Source organism: Crinia signifera, chromosome 4 (assembly GCF_055691185.1).
Source record: "Crinia signifera chromosome 4, ASM5569118v1, whole genome shotgun sequence".
Taxonomy (NCBI): Eukaryota; Metazoa; Chordata; class Amphibia; order Anura; family Myobatrachidae; genus Crinia; species Crinia signifera.
In genome coordinates this window covers 186,049,746-186,070,602 of record NC_139220.1, presented here as the reverse complement: position 1 = coordinate 186,070,602, position 20,857 = coordinate 186,049,746, and the positions used below count along the sequence as shown (strand labels likewise).

The 20,857-nt window shown below is 44.7% G+C and overlaps 1 protein-coding gene across 6 annotated transcripts in view; it reads left to right on the top strand.

Annotated features, from left to right (window-relative positions):
• Positions 1 to 20,857, top strand: part of SHANK3 (SH3 and multiple ankyrin repeat domains 3) — a 284,352-nt gene that overhangs the window by 192,371 nt on the left and 71,124 nt on the right. For all 6 annotated transcript variants that reach the window (XM_083183197.1, XM_083183195.1, XM_083183196.1 and 3 more), the window contains exon 13: positions 9,250 to 9,401. In XM_083183197.1, the coding sequence (XP_083039323.1) occupies positions 9,250 to 9,401 (152 nt within the window). The remainder of the gene's footprint in view (positions 1 to 9,249; positions 9,402 to 20,857) is intronic.

Genomic DNA, 20,857 nt, shown 5'->3' with positions numbered 1-20,857 from the left:
CATTACTGACTGACACATTTTAAAAGATCAAAAGGTGGAGCTAATTACTTCCCTTGTGATTCTGTGAGGAGACATGGAAAACGTTAACTGTTGGTAGCTCTCGAGGACTGCAGTTGGCTACCCCTGGTCTAAACCCAAGTTTATAGAAGCTTAGCTTCTTGGAGCTGAGCTTTGTTAGCTAACCTAGGGCTTGGATTAGATATGGCCGCCTCTTCGATGATGTCAGCAGACTGAGCATGAATTGGGGCCACAGTGCGCACACGCCAAGGTACATTTGCGATGCCTCTTGCAGAGATTGACAGGAAGATCGTTTGGGAGGTAATGAGCAGTGTCATGACCATTTTAAGGTGTGAGTTGGTGTACGATTGTGATCTTGCATAAAACATGGCTCAGGCATTGTAGCTTCTGAGTATTATGCACAGCCATGGAGACACTTAGGGATTCAAGTTCCTTTCATCTGGTAGTGCGGTTGTGCCTGACTTTACAGTTGATGATCTCTGTTCACTTGTGGGCTGTTGTTACACTTGAGTTGCCTTGCAGTTCCGGTACTAAAAAAAGATCTTTGCTGCATTGGCATTGCGAACACATCGTAATAAGGCCACTATTGTACAGGCTACTTTTTTAGATTTTTGGGCCTTTTTTTGGAGAGGGATCCTTTGGATCACTGTCCAGGTCAATATGCTTGTTAAAACTCGACTTGATGGCATATTGCTTGCCCCCACACTGTCAATGTTAGGCTCTCAGCAGAGAGACAATATTCCAATATAGAATGATATGTGGCAAAAATTATTGATATTTTTCCTGGCCAAAATAGCAGTATTAATAAACAGGATCCTTAGTGAGTTGGTTGTAAAAGAGAAGATGCTGCCTCACGTACTGTAGATGAAGAAGTAAGATATAACATTTACACAATATATGAAAGTAAATCCTTTAATACTGTGTGTTCCAGTCAGTTAAGTTATCACCTAGTAAAAACCTACACACTCTGAGACCATTTTTTCCTGAGGTTATTACTTTCTCTCAAAGCCTAGACTGAAAATGAAGGCAGTGAGCAGAAAATCAAATCGCTATCCACAATTATGCTCTCCTATGCTTTCCCTCATTTGCCATTTAAATACAATATAAATAAATGTTTCAAGCTAGAAACAATAGAGTCCAGAACTTTGGGCTTGTAGTGGACGCATAACCATCTGAGGCACTTATGTATTATATGTTATGTTTCCCTCCTATGTCCCTATAGACTGTAAGCTTGCAGCAGGGCTCTCCTTCCTCCAAGTGCGCATGCGCATTTTATTATAGAACTGTAACAATACAGCATCATTTATACGTGGTATATAGAAATACCACACAGTGTGTTACCTTGCGTTTGTACGGGTGTGAATCAGTTGGTCCCCAGCAAATTGTTAGACAGTCATTAGGTCAAAATTCATTTAGGTAGACATGTGTCTAGGTCGACATGCAGGAAGGTCGACATGAGTCTAGGTCAACATGGGATAGGTCCACAGGGTCATAAAGTCGACAGGATCATTAGGTTGACATGGGTTAGGTCTACAGTCAAAAGGTCGACATGGGGCTTTTCACAGTTTTTTGACCCGAATGTTGACACAGTCGATATGGGCACAGGTTAAAGTGCACCGTGTCCCCTCGCATGGCTCGCTGTGACATATGCAGTAACATGACCATAAAGTACGGGCTTGGAAGCAGCCCAAAACAAATTAATGTGGTTGGATGTTAATGTCTGCATCATTTAAAAAAATGGTGCTCCTAAGTTCATTTGAAATCAGCAGAGTCTGCTAATTATGAAGGAAATCTCCAGTTGTGCGAGAGCAGTTTTGAGGAAGGTAGAGTCAGCGTGAACCATGTGTGAGCGTGATCAGACACAGCAATGTTTTCAATATTGGAGGTATGTATAGTAATAGAGTAGGAAGGTGACAATAATCAATACTAGTAGACTTGTGATAAGGGTGAGAGTAGAAGGTGTAATCTCTATCTACTGGGAGTTGGAATCTCCATGAATCAGAGAAATGTAGAGATTCCATCATTGAGGCAAGTACAGGTGATGGCGCAGTACAGGGGCCATTGTTAGATTTATCCAGTGAATGGTTTAAAGTGGTATTGAAATCTCCACCCACTATTATACAGATGGAGCCGCCATCAGGCAGACTGGCTGACTTCACTCACTCGCGCGTTCCCGTCAGCGAAACGGTGGGGAGCGGTGATCGGTGCCTTACCTGCCCATCTTCACTTCAGGGAGATGGGCAGGAAGCGGGGGCAGGCTGCTGTGGACAGACAGGGTGCAGGGGTGACGGATGGAGGGCTCCGACAGAACGGGTGTGGTATAATACCCCGACAGTCGGGATTCCGACAGTCAGTACTCCGACGTCGGAATCCCGACTGCACAGCGTGGGGAGCGCAATGAAGCCCCTTGCGGGCTCGCTGCGCTCGCCACGCTGCGCTCGCCACGCTGCGGGCACGGTGGCGAGCTGCGCACGCCACCTATTTTATTCTCCCTCTATGGGGGTCGTGGACCCCCACGAGGGAGCAGTCGGGATTCCGACGTCGGAGTACTGACTGTCGGAATCCCGACTGTCGGGGAGCCATCCGGCACCCGACAGAACGGGGTTCGTGAGCTTCTCATGCGTGCGCCCCCTCCTTCTGTTGGAGGGCGGCGGCTGGTGGTTGGCGATAGAATCACCAGGATTAGCTCAAATGAGAGCTGCTCCATCTGTATGCCCACAGCCCAATTCTGTAATTTGACATAAACATATGTGAAGAAAGTGGAGTTGGGGCCAGTAGGTTCGTACAATGTGGCAATAGTATAGAACTCTCCTTCCAGTTGTATTTTTACAAAAATAAAGCGTCCTTGCGGGTCACACAGTTTAACATGAGGTATGTTGTTGTAACACCTTTCACCGTTTCAGCGGTGAGTTAAGTCCCTCCAAGTGCCATGTCAAAAATGTAATGTGTTCCCGATTGACAAGGGTATCCCTGTGAGACATGTCAGCCAATACCAGTCTTGGGAAAAATTACGTAAAAGTTAAATAATAAGGTTGTGGTCCCCTCGTCCTAACTAGCAAAGGTACCACAGTGAAGTGGGGAGCTTGCAATCCTAACCAGAAAACCGTGTAAAAGCAACAAATATATGGTGCAGTTCTAACAATTTTTGGACTTTTCTGAACCAAAGCATAATGCGAACGTGGCCAATCATAGTGAAGAATATGTTTCTCAATTTGAGATATGAAAGGGGGTTACAAAACCCCACAACTCTATGCATTTGTGTGAAGAAGGAAAAAAGAAAACCAGAAAGAAGAATTTCTGGTTCTACAACAATTTCAACGTGCGTTGAGATAGTGACAACAGTACTATAGTAATATAGGTACAACAACATAGGAACAAGTTTAGCATTGTAAACCTTTTCAATCAGAGAAGAGATCTTATACTCGCGAGTATGACCCACTGTCGGTCCATATCAATTGGAGAAGAGAGTGACTTCTCTGAAAGGGAGTCAAGGAATGCTTTCGCTCGTGGTACAGAGTCGAAATAGTTTAATGGGGCAGAGAAGGGCAAAGCTTATGCTAGTATGAAAGGCAAAAAAAGGGGGGGATTGTTACTATGCACAGGCTAAAACAATTTCATTCAGCCAGAATTTTTGGAAAAATAAGGGTATATCCTATTAATTTATGGAGACCCTAACCATGTTATACAGGATTATTTTATAAACTAAATAACATGTCTGGCGGTGCTCCCATAGAGTTTTAATTAAATATTCAAAAAGAAAGAGAAAAGAAACTCTTTTTTGCTGGGGCACTACTTACTAAATCTATACAATGTTTAAAATATTTTATTCAGTTTTGATAAAAAAACATACATCACATATAACTAAGACAAACATACAGTGCGAGATTAGTTTGTGCTACTAATATATACGTTTTATCTATGTGTGTAGCACAAAAATCAAGTAGAATGAACCGTGCTAGGCGAAGAATTGTACATTAGAATTCAAGAAGATATGGGTAAGAAAATTTTCTTAAAATTATTTAATGAAAATGTGCGATTTTTTTAGTCATGAAAATCGCCACATTATTCAGAAATGTGCGATTTTGGTTAAAAAAAAACTTGAAAAAAAACTGTGTGGGGTCCCCCCTCCAGAGCATAACTAGTCCTGGTTTCATAAAATTACAGGGCATAACAAATAGAGGTCCCCTGGATCTTATAAAACCAGCACCAGGCTCAAGGGCCGGTCCTGGTTCCCAAAATACGGGGGACAAAATGACTAGGGGTCCCCCGTTTTTCAAGAACCAGCACCGGGCCCAACCAGCCAGCAGGGTAATGCCACAGCCAGGGGAGACTTTTTATACAAGTCCCCCCGGCCAAAGCATTCATCCCCCTGACCGGTCAGCATGGGCAGGGGTCCTGGGGAAGTGGGGACCCCCCCAGAGAAGGGGTCCCCCCCTCCAGAACTTACCTGCCCATGCTGAAGCCCAGGCTGCGGGGCATTAAAGGGCCCGCTGGCACTTGTAGTTCCACAGTAAAAGAAATAGTTAAATAAACACACTGACAACCATTAAAATAAAACTTTAATACATCCAAAGCCCACACATACTGATACTTACCTATCTTGAGCCCGTCGGTAGGTCCCGGGGTCCGGTGCTCCTGGGTCCGGGCCTCCAGGGTCCAGGTCCGGGGATAGGCTTGCCTGAAGAGGTGTGTTTTCAGGGAACGCTTAAAAGTTTGGAGGCTAGTGGAGAGTCTTATTGTGCGTAGAGGAGGTACTGTATGTAGAGGAGTCAGGGAGTCCCTCTAATATGTCATCACCAGCAGGAGAAGGTGGTGGGCTGGTCGTCTGGGAGATTGTGATTATTGTATTCTTTGCTTTGGTACAGGTTCCCCCTTTGGCACTCCTCTGGGACTTGCCTACGTATTTGTTGATCAAAAATATATGCATAAATTATGGGGAAAACAAAGTATTTTTCTTAGTAACTTTCACGGTAGATAATAGATAAACAAGATTCGCAATCAGGGAATGCATGGCAGCAGAGTGATAAATAGTAGTTGGAGAGTGCAGCTCAATAAGGGGTAGAACATTGGAGTTGTATGGTCCCTGAGGTCATTGGAGAAACAAAGATACATGTATATAGTCCGAGCAGGTATTTTATGCTTGAGCAATGTTATAAATGTATGCACAGGACAGGATGACTCCAAGTCAGTAACGGTGATTTTGCAGAACCATAAGAACTGGCTCTATTCCACTGTCAGGGGTGTTCGGATTGCTAGGAATGTTGGCACCAAGGGTTAGGGCTGTGAGACACCTAATATGGCAAGAATTGCAGGGATCTAGAAATGTTGGTCAGGTGCACTATTAGCAATATGTTTTGTGCCACCTAAGTTAGCTGAATAATAAAAGCCCGTAGCTCCCCAGCCTAGTAGGTTTCTTGCAAGGCTGACAGAAGGAAGGAGAGGTGGATAGGTGTCACAGACGAGCAGCAGGTGGATTTGCGCTTTCTGCTTGAGGGGGAGATTCACTGCAGGAGGAGCAGGGAGGGGCGTGAGGGGAGAGTCCAGCAGGGACTTGTATGTGTCGGATGCTCAGATGGGGGAAGCAGGGCTTACCTGCTCCCTCCTCTCCTGTCTCTGTGGCTGTGGTCAGCCTGTCTCGAAGCCCCTGACGCTGGCGTCTGCTGAGAGCGGTGCGCAGCTTCCTTTTACAAAGCTGCAAGGTGCAGGAAGATGGCGCCTGCTGTGATCGGTGTTTGCTGTAATGCTGTGGTGTGTGATCCAGGTGAAGACAGTGAAGTGGGGAGCTGGGGACAGTCCCTTCTTGCCCACCTGTATCTCTGATACCTCCGTAAGTAGTTTTCGGGGCGATAGCTACATCGGAGAAGGTTGGAGGAGGCACAAGGGTGTTAAGGAGCCGAAAGCTCTTCTAAAAAGTGGCCATATGCCAGGTCCGCTCACCTCGGCTATGTTTTATGTGAACATATCTGAACACTTTTTTTGTACATGATAACTCAGTTTATCCTCCATGTAATGCACTATTCACTTTTCAAAGTAGTCTTCATCCCTTTCCATGCATGTACGCCAACGCTTGAAGAGGCCGGCAAACCCACCGGAGAAGAAAGCTGGTGGTTGTTGTCAACGCCAGGACCGAACAGCAAGTTTCACTCCGTCGTCAGAGTTGACGTGTTGTCTTTGGGAAGGTGTTCAAATATGTTCACAAATAAAAAACTTACAGCCATAGAGGCATTACTTTTCAATCTAGCCTAGTAATATCTAGTATCTAGATATTAGGAGTACATTCTAGATACAGTTTTTAATTTACTAAATTATTTATATTATGCATTGAATAGGACAGGATTTTTGCTGTTCCAGTGAAACAAGTTGAAGAAGCTCAGAACTCCCAAAAGTGTTTATTAAAAGGCCATATTTGAGTTATATACATTATTTTGCTTTTGGCACAACATATCTATGTATTTAACCATATGAGCCATATTTTTTTGTGAGAGCAACTACTCCATGATGACAACATTTTGCTCCATTTTTTGCTCATATACCTACCAGAAAATATAAGTACAATGTTGCGTACTGTAATCCCGGTGACCCGGGGCCTGATTCAGACCTGCTTGCTGGGTTGATATTGTTCAGAAGCACTGCAAGCAGGTAAACAGGTAAAAATCACACACCCATCGAATGATTTCCCCCCAACTCGCAAGCGCCAAATAAGTCTAGACTCACTCGGGGCTGTAAAGGCCATAAGGAGAAGGACACCACTCCCTCCCAACAGCCAAGGAAAGCCTGCGTTTTCTGGGGCACTACCAGAAAACGCTTTGTTACTGCCCCAAATTCCTGCAGGGTGGCAATCACCCTGCGAGCAGCCCATGACAGCTAACCTTTTGCTGGCTGCCTCACGCATGCACACTGCGTCAAAATCATAGTTGCCTACCCTCCAGCATTCTGCAGGAGACTCCCTGAAATAGCAGCAATCTCCCTCTCTCCCTCATTAGTCTAGCAATCTCCCTCATTTCACCTAGCCCACATTACACTGTTACGTTTTTGGGAAAAAGGAATGAGATAGATACATTTACATAGAATCATCTGCACCATTTCCCAGCACTTTACCAAGTATAGTAGCTGTTACTAACTGCTTTGGGGCTCATCTACATTTGGATATAAATAATTTTAAAAGATTCCTCTCAGATGTAGCAGTACACAGCCTCGTTTCTAGGGGCCACTTTCACAATTTCTCCTTATATGGAACTAGCCACGCCCCTTTGGGTGGAGCATAACATGTCGCTGTGAAAAATTCTACTACGAACTATAATCTCCCTGAAACTAGTTTCCAAAAAGTAGGCAAGTATGGTCCAAATGGGTCTGAATTGGATCCCATATCTGGTGACAACGGCCCATAAAAACTGCAATAGATGAGAGTTGCCATAGCAATTCAGTATCTTTTTAAAGTCAATGAACCCAAACCGAAGCACAGTCCAGCTTACCTGCGTGGTCACTGTGCAGTCCTATTCCCTACAGAAGCACAGTGTCACAGTACAGTGTACCATCACAGTCATATTCTATTAGCATAATGTACAGTTATAAAGTCTAGCAGCCTCTTGTGGGAAGGTCTGCCATTATGTACTTAGTATGTATTATGTGGAGAAGTCACATTCTGCAAAGCTAGGGATATGCTGTCTACAGTATACTGTACATGTAGTGATGTCGTATACAGAGCACTGGTGCAGTCTAATGTGGAGTGCTCTCTCTGTTTATAGTCAACAGTCTCTTTCTATGTCACATTTTGCATTAATATTCAGCTCCCATCACACACACTCTGCAGTAATTCAAAATCTGTCAGGCAGCAGAAAGAGGAGGGAGAGAGTGAAAGTGAGAGGGAATGAAGGAGGAAAATGAGATGGGAAGAGAGAAGGGACAAAATATTTGTTAAGAGAGAATAAAAATGAACGGTGCTATATGGAATTGATGAAGATGTTTCTATCTACCATCTATATACCATCTGAGGGATTTCATTTAGAGGACTATGAGAGAAACACTGACACTGAAGTAAACAGATCATATAGGATAACTGACAGAATGAAAGGTAACAAGATGCTGTAGGTATGGCACAAACGAATGGGCACTGGAATATTACAGATTTCTGGAAGATAAAGCAAGTTGAAAGAGCATGGGAACTATAAAAGGGCACGAGTCTATACAGGGGCAGGGAAATGAGTGCCTGAAGGATAGTGAATGGAGAACAACAGATGCAGAAAAAAGATAAACCAGGTGAAATGGAAAGTGAGTATTAGGTAGGCAATACAAGTGAGAAAGCAGACACTGTAAGAGATTGATCAGGAAGGAATAGAAGTGAGAGTGAGGCCAAAGAGATAAGACCAGTGATAGATGATGAAGGGCTGCCTATTGATCAAGGTGAAGATTGGTGAGTGCAGGGTGGGGGTTAGCAGGTCTGGGTATTGTAGAATGCCAGGGGGAGAGAGAAGCATGAATGGACAACCCCCCCCCCTCCTCCCCTTGTCCTCCCTCCTCACTCTCCCCCTCCTCTGCTGCTGACAGTTTAACTGAAACGGCAAAAGAACAGGGAGAACTGCAGACAGCCCCGTGCTTTCTCTCAGCCTCTCCATCCATCCCTTTGCCGATCCCTCCATTCCTCGATCGCCCGCCCCCTTCTGTCCATCGCCTTGTATTCCTATCCTGTTGTCTCGCTGTTTCTTCATTTATCTCCCCATCCACCCCTTATTAGCCCTCCTCTTCTTCCTTTTCCTCTCCCTGCTACTCTCCATCGTTCTGAATCACTCTATCCTTGTTCATCTGCCCTTCTCTATACCTTTTTTGTTTCCCTTTCAATTTCACCTTCATCCCTTCTTATCTCACACAGCTCAGCCTTCCTTGTGGCTTTCTTTCTCTGATTTCCTTTTTTGATCTTTGCTTTGGATTCTGTGGGTTGGTGGGAGGGGTAGAGGTGATTTAAGGACAAGTAAAGTACAAAGTTGTCCTCAATAAGGTGTGGGGACTTATGGTGCAGGAGAGCACGGTTTTACAGGAGGTGTTAATAACAAGATGAATTGGGGGGAATGTCTGAGGCTCAGCATGGAGATTAGGGGTCCTACAGCAAGCCTTAAGGGCCACCATCCCCCTCAAAGTTGAGATGTCAGTGAAACTGTGGGGGAGTTGTGAGCTACTGGCCTCCTACATGGCACGCCCACATCCATTCAGCACCATCACCTATGTGTTTGTTTACAGCCCCGGGCCCCTGGATATGAGGAGCACCGGCCCTCGGGGGCCCAAAAGAAAACTGTACAGCGCAGTCCCTGGGAGAACGTTCATAGCAGTGAAGTCGTACGAACCGCAAGGACCTGGCGAGATCCAACTCAACAGAGGGGAGAGAGTAAAGGGTGAGTGTGAGACTCAAACATTTTGCAGTTTAGGGAAACCTTGATATACAGTATAGTTAACCAAATATACACACAAAAGTGATTACTGAATGGGATACAGCCTGCTACATAAAGGAAAACTGGAGAAAGTTTATTCCAATACATGTGTAGCGTTAGTGCACACTGACACCAGCCAAGTACGAGAGTATTTTTCATTTTTGCAGTTTCAAATTGTAAATCTTGCTTGTGCAATATAGAGACCCAGATATAATGAAATCAACTGAGAAATAGGATGAAAGGTAAGACTGCCATAATCGCCAAGGTTTTGGGACAAATTGCATACCGTACAACAGTGGTAGCCAACCCTAGCCCTCGAGAGCTACCAACAGTTCACATTTTCCAGACAACCTAGCTGCTGCACAGCTGCACTCATTACTAGCTGAAACATTTTAAAAGATCCACAGATGGAGCTAATTACTTCACTTGTGATTCTGTGAGGAGACCTGCAAAACATGCACTGTTGGTAGCTCTTGAGGACTAGGGTTGGCTACCTCAGCCGTACAATATAAACTAGGGAGATGTTGTGACAGAGACACTGAGGATTACTACATAAACCACATCCCTAATCTTTTGAGGTGCTGCATGTGTATCACTGGAATCTTTTACTATTGTGCGTGTGTGTGTGTATTACATAATACCATCTGTATCTCCTCAGTTATTGAAGGGGGCGGGGGCTTCCTTAATACATATATCTCAGATACAGGTAAACCGCTATTATACACATACCTCAGTAGCGAGAGGACCCTATTATACATGTGCCTCAAAAGAGTAGCGTGTACTATAGTATCCTCCCTGTATCTGAGGTGTGAATGTATTACAGAAGCCCCCACCCCCCCCCCCAAATTTGAGGTTTATGGATTAAAGAATCCTCCCCATATCTTAAGTGTGCACATTGGAGGCCTCCCTATATCTGAGGTGTATTACAGAAGCCCATCTGTACTCTGAGGTGTGTGTATTATCAGATCCCCCCCAAACACGTGTATCTAGGTTATCCACCCATCTGAGACTACTCTGGACAGTCCAGTAATTAACTAGCTGCCTATTCCGGCAGCGCCTCCCCTCCAGACTCCGGTCTTAATTACCAGACTGTCCGGAGTAATCCTGGACAGGTGGTGGTGGTAACCCTATGTATATCTGAGCGGTGTATAATACAGAAGTCCACCTCTGTATCTCAGGTGTGTGTATTCTGGAAGCTGCCCCCCCTACCGGGTATCTGTGGTGTATGTATTACAGAAGCCCCCCATATCTGTGGTGCGTGTATTACAGAAGCCCCTGTATCTGAGGTGGGTGTATTACAGAAGCCCCTGTATCTGAGGTGGGTGTATTACAGAAGCCCCTGTATCTGAGGTGGGTGTATTACAGAAGCCCCTGTTTCAGAGGTGTGTGTATTACAGAAGCGCCCTCCCCTCCATATCTGTGGTGCATGCATTACTGACTGAAACCCCCTGTATTTGTGTTGATTGTATTACAGAAGCCCCCTGTATCTGAGGTGGGTGTATTACAGAAGCCCCCCATATCTATGGTACGTGTATTACAGAATCCCCTGTATCTGAGGTGGGTGTATTACAGAAGCCCCCCCCATATCTATGGTACGTGTATTACAGAAGCCCCCTGTATCTGAGGTGGGTGTATTACAGAAGCCCCCCATATCTATGGTACGTGTATTACAGAAGCCCCCTGTATCTGAGGTGGGTGTATTACAGAAGCCCCCATATCTATGGTACGTGTATTACAGAAGCCCCCTGTATCTGAGGTGGGTGTATTACAGAAGCCCCCATATCTATGGTACGTGTATTACAGAAGCCCCCTGTATCTGAGGTGGGTGTATTACAGAAGCCCCCATATCTATGGTACGTGTATTACAGAAGCCCCCTGTATCTGAGGTGGGTGTATTACAGAAGCCCCCATATCTATGGTACGTGTATTACAGAAGCCCCCTGTATCTGAGGTGGGTGTTTTACAGAAGCCCCCCCCATATCTATGGTACGTGTATTACAGAAGCCCCCTGTATCTGAGGTGGGTGTATTACAGAAGCCCCCATATCTATGGTACGTGTATTACAGAAGCCCCCTGTATCTGAGGTGGGTGTATTACAGAAGCCCCCCCATATCTATGGTACGTGTATTACAGAAGCCCCCTGTATCTGTGTTGCATGTATTACAGAATCCCCTGTATCTGAGGTGGGTGTATTACAGAAGCCCCCATACCTATGGTACGTGTATTACAGAAGCCCCCTGTATCTGAGGTGGGTGTATTACAGAAGCCCCCCCATATCTATGGTACGTGTATTACAGAAGCCCCCTGTATCTGTGTTGCATGTATTACAGAATCCCCTGTATCTGAGGTGGGTGTATTACAGAAGCCCCTGTATCTGAGGTGTGTGTATTACAGAAGCGCCCTCCCCTCCATATCTGTGGTGCATGCATTACTGAAACCCCCTGTATCTGTGTTGATTGTATTACAGAAGCCCCCTGTATCTGAGGTGGGTGTATTACAGAAGCCCCCCATATCTATGGTACGTGTATTACAGAAGCCCCCTGTATCTGAGGTGGGTGTATTACAGAAGCCCCTATATCTATGGTACGTGTATTACAGAATCCCCTGTATCTGAGGTGGGTGTATTACAGAAGCCCCTATATCTATGGTACGTGTATTACAGAAGCCCCCTGTATCTGAGGTGGGTGTATTACAGAAGCCCCTATATCTATGGTACGTGTATTACAGAATCCCCTGTATCTGAGGTGGGTGTATTACAGAAGCCCCCATATTTATGGTACGTGTATTACAAAAGCCCCCTGTATCTGAGGTGGGTGTATTACAGAAGCCCCCCCATATCTATGGTACGTGTATTACAGAAGCCCCCTGTATCTGTGTTGCATGTATTACAGAATCCCCTGTATCTGAGGTGTGTGTATTACAGAAGCGCCCTCCCCTCCATATCTGTGGTGAATGTATTACCAAAGCCCCCTCTATCTATGGTACGTGTATTACAGAAGCCCCCTGTATCTGAGGTGGGTGTATTACAGAAGCCCCCATATCTATGGTACGTGTATTACAGAAGCCCCCTGTATCTGAGGTGGGTGTATTACAGAAGCCCCCCCATATCTATGGTACGTGTATTACAGAAGCCCCCTGTATCTGTGTTGCATGTATTACAGAATCCCCTGTATCTGAGGTGGGTGTATTACAGAAGCCCCCATACCTATGGTACGTGTATTACAGAAGCCCCCTGTATCTGAGGTGGGTGTATTACAGAAGCCCCCCCATATCTATGGTACGTGTATTACAGAAGCCCCCTGTATCTGTGTTGCATGTATTACAGAATCCCCTGTATCTGAGGTGGGTGTATTACAGAAGCCCCTGTATCTGAGGTGTGTGTATTACAGAAGCGCCCTCCCCTCCATATCTGTGGTGCATGCATTACTGAAACCCCCTGTATCTGTGTTGATTGTATTACAGAAGCCCCCTGTATCTGAGGTGGGTGTATTACAGAAGCCCCCCATATCTATGGTACGTGTATTACAGAAGCCCCCTGTATCTGAGGTGGGTGTATTACAGAAGCCCCTATATCTATGGTACGTGTATTACAGAATCCCCTGTATCTGAGGTGGGTGTATTACAGAAGCCCCTATATCTATGGTACGTGTATTACAGAAGCCCCCTGTATCTGAGGTGGGTGTATTACAGAAGCCCCTATATCTATGGTACGTGTATTACAGAATCCCCTGTATCTGAGGTGGGTGTATTACAGAAGCCCCCATATTTATGGTACGTGTATTACAAAAGCCCCCTGTATCTGAGGTGGGTGTATTACAGAAGCCCCCCCATATCTATGGTACGTGTATTACAGAAGCCCCCTGTATCTGTGTTGCATGTATTACAGAATCCCCTGTATCTGAGGTGTGTGTATTACAGAAGCGCCCTCCCCTCCATATCTGTGGTGAATGTATTACCAAAGCCCCCTCTATCTATGGTACGTGTATTACAGAAGCCCCCTGTATCTGAGGTGGGTGTATTACAGAAGCCCCCATATCTATGGTACGTGTATTACAGAAGCCCCCTGTATCTGAGGTGGGTGTATTACAGAAGCCCCCCCATATCTATGGTACGTGTATTACAGAAGCCCCCTGTATCTGTGTTGCATGTATTACAGAATCCCCTGTATCTGAGGTGGGTGTATTACAGAAGCCCCCATACCTATGGTACGTGTATTACAGAAGCCCCCTGTATCTGAGGTGGGTGTATTACAGAAGCCCCCCCATATCTATGGTACGTGTATTACAGAAGCCCCCTGTATCTGTGTTGCATGTATTACAGAATCCCCTGTATCTGAGGTGGGTGTATTACAGAAGCCCCTGTATCTGAGGTGTGTGTATTACAGAAGCGCCCTCCCCTCCATATCTGTGGTGCATGCATTACTGAAACCCCCTGTATCTGTGTTGATTGTATTACAGAAGCCCCCTGTATCTGAGGTGGGTGTATTACAGAAGCCCCCCATATCTATGGTACGTGTATTACAGAAGCCCCCTGTATCTGAGGTGGGTGTATTACAGAAGCCCCTATATCTATGGTACGTGTATTACAGAATCCCCTGTATCTGAGGTGGGTGTATTACAGAAGCCCCTATATCTATGGTACGTGTATTACAGAAGCCCCCTGTATCTGAGGTGGGTGTATTACAGAAGCCCCTATATCTATGGTACGTGTATTACAGAATCCCCTGTATCTGAGGTGGGTGTATTACAGAAGCCCCCATATTTATGGTACGTGTATTACAGAAGCCCCCTGTATCTGAGGTGTGTGTATTACAGAAGCGCCCTCCCCTCCATATCTGTGGTGAATGTATTACCAAAGCCCCCTCTATCTGTGGTGCGTGTATTACAGAACCCTCCTGCATCTGAAGTGTGTATATTATAGATGCCTCCTGTCTCTGAGGTATGTGTAGATCGATATGTACAAGTTCAACACAGCAAAATATTGCCATGGAAAAGGTTGACACATGAAATGGTCTTTCACTTTTTTTTGGTGTCTATGTCGACACCTTCTTTGGGCCATGTGTCTTGCTTCGCTACCGCTGTGCTCGGCAAGCTTTTACCATTTACCAATCATAGTCCACATAAATGGCAAATTTAGGAAAAAGCATAAAAATCATGAAAAAACTATTTTTACCTTTTCATTTGTCAACCATTACCATAACGACATTTTGCTTGTGTCGACCTATTGTCCATGTCAACCTAATGCATGTCGTCCAATTAGTGCATGTCGTCCAAAAGGTTGACCAATTCGTGGTCAACCTTTTGACTGGCAACCTACTGCTTGTCGTCCCTTAGTCTGGTTCCTATTACAGAAACCCCTTGCCTCTGATGTGTATGCATTACAGAAGCCCCTCCCCCACTACGTGTGATGTGTCTGTAGTAGAAGCCTCACCAGTTCCTGTCCCCGAGGTGTGTAATAGAGGATGTCCTGCTATTAATTGTGTTCACCACCAGGCAACCTTTCTGCCATCTCGGAAGCATAGGTGTGTAGTGGATAAGTGTCTCTTCTTTAGGGCTTCAGCTGTCACTGCCTTTTCAAACTCCACAGACATTCTTATTCATGATTTGCTTAACATTATGCTTCACCTGTTTGAGATATTTAAATATATTTCATATGTATTTATCATAATAATAGCCTTTTATGTCTTTGTACTTCACGTGGCTTTCTTTCAGCACACCAAGGGCCAGATTCTGGTTCTCTTGCAAAAGCAAATTCTCTCTCTAATGAACAAAACCATGTGCACTGCAGGTCAGAGAGAGTTAGATTTGGGTGGTGTTTTTACTGCAAACTGGTATCTATATTTCAGTGTAAAAATAAAGCAGTCAGAATTATCCCTGCACAGACCAAAATACTGTAACTCACCCAAATCTAACTCTCACTGCACATATTACATCTGTCCCCCCTGCTGGGCACATGGTTTTGTCCATTAGAGAGAGAATTTGCTTTTACAAGTGAACCAGAATCAGGCCCTTGCAAATCCAATCAAAATTTATTTTCAGAGGTGCATGCATTAGAGATTACTGACCTGCGTTGTCACAGTTCCTGTTTCTCAGGGTTCTGTTTTGGGTCTCTCTGGTCTAGAAGTTGTGCAAAATATAAAATGCGTTCTTTATTATAGAAGTTCCCTGCATTTTGGGGGCATTTTCTCAGGTTTGCCCCACAGCTCTCACTGTTTATAGCGTATTATAGAATATTCCAATTCACACATTCTTGGTTTACATGATGTTTGTGTTTGTTTTCATTCTTAATTATGTATTGAGTGTATCTGCAAACTTTCGGTTTCCTTTTTTTTATATATATAGTGTTGTATATGGTATTTTGACTTACTTTATATGGGCTACGTTTAGTTGAATGTCTGGTACATTGTATATTGTGAGCATACTGTTGCATGTTTTTTTGTCCTGCCATCTGTCATGCTTTGTCTCATTGGCTGTTTTATTCTCCATGCTCCATTGCAGATGCTATCGCTCATAATGTAGGTAACTATCACTCTCTCTGCCATACAGACAGTGTCTTCTATCACAAGAGATTGCTTACCACACTTACAACTTCTCCTTACCCCACCTGTGTGTTTTACACCATCATTTAATATCATTTAAAGGGTAATTATGATAAATTATAGGTGTAAAAATTTATTTCTAAGCAAATTGGTTAATCAGAAAGCAGCTAGGCAATACCTAGTTGATCTACATTGTGGTATAGTTAAACTTACTGCGTATTTCAGCCAGTGGGCCAGATGTACTAATCCTTGATAGTGATAAAGTTGATGGAGATAAAGTATCAACCAACCAGCTCATGTCAATTTTCAAACACAGCCTGTAATGTTGCAGTTAGGAGCTGATTGGTACTTTATCTCTCTCTACTTCATCACTTTTCAACACTTCAGTACATCTGGCCCAAGATGTGACTCTAAGGGCAGGTCCAATTAGACGTGGGGTTCTGTCATAGCCTGCCTATCTAACAAAATGAACTGTTACTTCTATGGGAAAGCTCCTCAAAAATGTATGGGTGCAGAGACTTCTAGTTCGAACTTCCCTTGGGAGCGTTGGCGTACCTATAAGGCAGGTCTCCCGAATCCAAGGAAAACGTGTAAATCCCAAAAAAGTGAGTCCAAATCATATGTGCCTAACCTCCGATTCCAATCTGATGCGTGGCACCGTGTGCACTGGATCAGAGCCGGAGATCGCAAGTGCTGCACGTAAGATTTGCTGGGGGTCGCATGCAATACATAGTATGCTACAAAAGCTGCATACGATGTATTGTAAGCGGTCCAGCCGCCATGGACCGGCTCCCCGGCGGGCATTTGCCGAGATATTGCATGTTATACTCAGATTAGTGTATCTGGGCCTTAAGTCTGTAATAAAATATTGTACTTATATGTTAGTTGGGCGCCCACTAAGCTATTTGCTTTGTTTTCCACGTCCCCTCGCGGGGCTCGCCACGCTTTGGGCTCGGTGGCTCACTGTGGACGCCACACTATATAAAATCAACTCCATGCCGACATGGATAGTGGGGGTATGAGCGTACTAACTATAGTGGGCGCCCAACTAACATGTAAGTACCATGCTATACTAATCAGCATGTTTTGATTTAATAATTTATATGCATGTAGTGTTGCTTTTTATATACACTGCTATGGGCGAGAGATTGGGTGCATTAAAGAGATTTGGGAAAAGTGTTCACATTTCAGGAAATAAAAATATATTACATGAATTTGTAAAAATACACAATTTTGTAGTAAAAGATATGTCCGTTGAAGCAGATCTTACTTGGTTCGTTGAAGCAGATCTTACTTGGTTTTGTTTTTCCCTTTGTCATCATTTAAACATTGCTTTCATTTTTAATCCTGGCCCTGTGGAACTTGTGGGGCACTTTTCAGCACAGTGTGCCATCGGACATTACCGCATTGTCCGGTTGCGTACATTAACGCTTATCACTAAATGTACAAAAATAGATGTATTTATTAACAGTTTCTTATATAGAACACATATATTTTGCAGCGCTTTACAGAGAATATTTGAACATTCACATCAGTCCCTGCCCCAATGGAGCTTACAATCTATATTCCCTACCACATGTACACGCACACACACAGACATTCTAGGGTTGATTTGTTGGAAGCCAATTGACCTACCAGTATATTTTTGGATTGTGGGAGGAAACATGGTGAGAATATACAAACTCCGCACAGTTAGAGCCATGGTGGGAATCGAACCCATGACCACAGTGCTGTGAGACAATAATGCTAACCATTACACCGTCCGTGATGTCCTCCTGATTGTACCGAGTCACTCCTTGCACCACACATTGGATTAAATTCCCTATGTGTATGTTAAGTTTGCTAACAGGCAAAGAAAAGTAATCAAACCATTCCAAAAATCATTGGTCATTTGTGCTAATATACTACAGATTTAACATTTACATATAAATTACTCAAGTGTCCATTTATTAAGCTCGGTGAAGTGATAAAGTGTCTGCTTTTTATCACTGGCCAATCAGCTCCTACCGGTCATTTTTCAAACTAAGGGCGAGATTTACTAAAGGGAAAATGCCGTAAAACCCCCGTTTTACGGCATTTTCCTATGTATCAATCCCCGTCCGCCCCGTTTTCGCAAGGCTGGGTATCGCCACCCCCTGGGTGGCGATACCCTATAGAAGCCTATGGGCTTCTTTCGCCTCCCGCCGTACGACGTCCGCGCGCCCCCCCCTTCCTCCCATCCTCCAAAATCTCCTCCTCCCCCTGGTGTGACAGCCGGGAGGACATCCGGCTTCAGGGGGGAGGAGGAGACGCAGGGGGACGCTGCCAGCCGCCGGGAGGTGACGGAGACCCCCGCAGCCCACATCACAGGTATCGCGGGGGTCTCCGTCACCGCAACCCGATGCTGGCCGCATATGTTAGTACATATGTGGCAGCATCGCGGCGGCTGCAGTGCGAAGGGCGGCGATGTATGTTAATACATCCCGCCCTAAGCCTGTAACTTCACAGTTAGGAGATGATTGGCTGGTGGTAAAAACCAGACAGTTTATCACTTCACCGAGCTTAATAAATCTGCCCCTCAGTTCTTGTAACTTAGCTGCAGTGCAATTGTATCTATCCGCATTGTCCAGCTGCGCACATTTGTCCCAGTTCAGAGTAGCACAAGTCAGTCACAGATTTGGGTGCAGTGCACGCTCAGAAATAAATATGTACATTCATCTTTATTCAGAGTGGTCAGCGGGTATGGTATGACGGCCCGACAGTCAGGATTCTGGCGGTCAGTATGCTTACATCCCGGCAACCTTATCAGCCACTATGCAGACACACAGTCCCAATTGATCCCTTGTGAAAGTATCTGCCAGCTCTAACACTAGTATGAGAGACCCATCTAAAAGGTGTGTATGCTCACCTCTGAATAACCATAAAATTCCGTCTACACCAGTCTTTCCCAACCTCGGTCCTCAGGACCCCCCAACGGTGCACGTTTTCCAGGTCTCCACACAGAATCACAAGTGAAATAATCAGCTCCACCAGTGATCTTTTAAAATGTGTCAGTTAGTAATGAGTGCACCTGCCGAGTGACCTGGAAAACGTACACTGTTGGGTGGGTCCTGAGGACCGAGGTTGAGAACCACTGGTCTACACACTTAAGTAACTCTTATTCTGTATAAGAATGCCCAGTTTCACCCACTCACATTGGGATGCAGCTGAGATGCATAGATTCTTGAAGTTGCATTCACAGATCATTTGAACAATCTAAAGATCCGTCAGTAATGCTGACTTGTGTGCAAGTCTGAATCTAGTAGTCTAATATGGTAGGCAGTCTGCTCGCTTTTTCAGTCATATCTGTGGGGTGTCATCTCTAGGTACTTCATACACTTCTCACAATTGAATCCCCATTGAATTGCAGTCATTTAAAATAAGTTGCAGTGGAAATAGCATTACAGCTTTGTCATTGAGACGACGTCACTTGCCAACCACTAGTTAGAGAACTATAACATATAACTGTTCTGCTACCATAAACATTGCGTGGAAAAGAAGTGTTTAGCTTCTCTGCAGCTCGAGCGTGACAAGTGCTCAAGTTGGTAGCTGCAGAACATAGCCTCTGGTGCAGCAAGACGGTAGTGGTTATGACAGGGAGATAGTCTATTTAGGGATTGGGAACACAAACTTATGCAGGATGTGGAACCCAGGCCCTGGCATAGCATCAGATGGCATGGGGCATCTTTATTTCCTGTGCTGAGACATAGGATAACGTGACAGAAATGTGACCTGTACAGTCTGCTCTCACAATGGGGGATAGGCATAAAATATATTGAGTTTTTGTCTGAACACACTGTTAAGAGTATAGTACAATCCTGTATGAAGGATTGTTATTATTCTGGTTAGTAAATTATTTTTATGATTTTATTTCACTTCTTTGCTTTTCGGGCTAATTCACATATTCATGCTTTTCTTCTTGTTTTGTGCATTTTTTCAAGGATGAGAGATATGAAAAATAAATGATCAATTATTGTCAAAAGACGGCAGTTTAAAATGCAAACAAACAAAAACAAGGAAAACATGCAGCAGCTAAGGTCAATACACAGTGGTAGATTTATGCCCAGCGTGTATGGACAGCGATGATCGCTATCATCGCTGGGGGGAGAGCCGCTCAGTGCATACACATTGAGCATCTTTCCCCCTGCCCGAGGCCATCAGCGGAGTGAGGACGGCTTTGCATAGCGCAGAGCAGATGAGCGGCTTTTCCGGCGATGATGCGGAAGCGCGCGGGAGCTCATCGCCGGGCCATACACACTTTGAGCTGAAAGCCGCTCAATCTTGCTGTTTTGAGCGGCTTTCAGCTCAAAGTCACCCAGTGTGTGTGGGCCTTTATAAATGATTTACCACTATTTGTATCGTGTTTAGCTTTTCTCCATGTTCTCAAAAACATTCTTTGAAAAAAAAAAATATTTTTACTTTCTAATGATTCAAAGGATTTCCAACTTTTTCACTGAATATAACAGATATGTTTTTTTTTGCATATTCAATCTAACTTTCAGTACAAAAATGACACAACAAAGGGGGTGATTCAGGTTGGTTTGCAAAGCACATTTGGGACCTTATTCTGGTTGACTCACAAGGTTGCAAATTTTGCAGCCTTGTGAGTCCACCGAACACCACCCGCAAGGCCGCCCGTCCCCGAATTCAACCGCACGCCTGTGAATGGATGTTTATCCATTCGCAGCTTGCGCACAGTAATGAAGTCGCTAACCATCAAATGATTTCTACAGCGCTCACAGATGTAAAGCACCTCTACAATGCATTACATCTGCGAGTGCCCTGTGTGGGAAGTGGGGCGGGCAGCTGACATCTGCTGACGTCAGCTGCCCGTCCCCCTGCCTGTGCGCACGGACGCATAAGC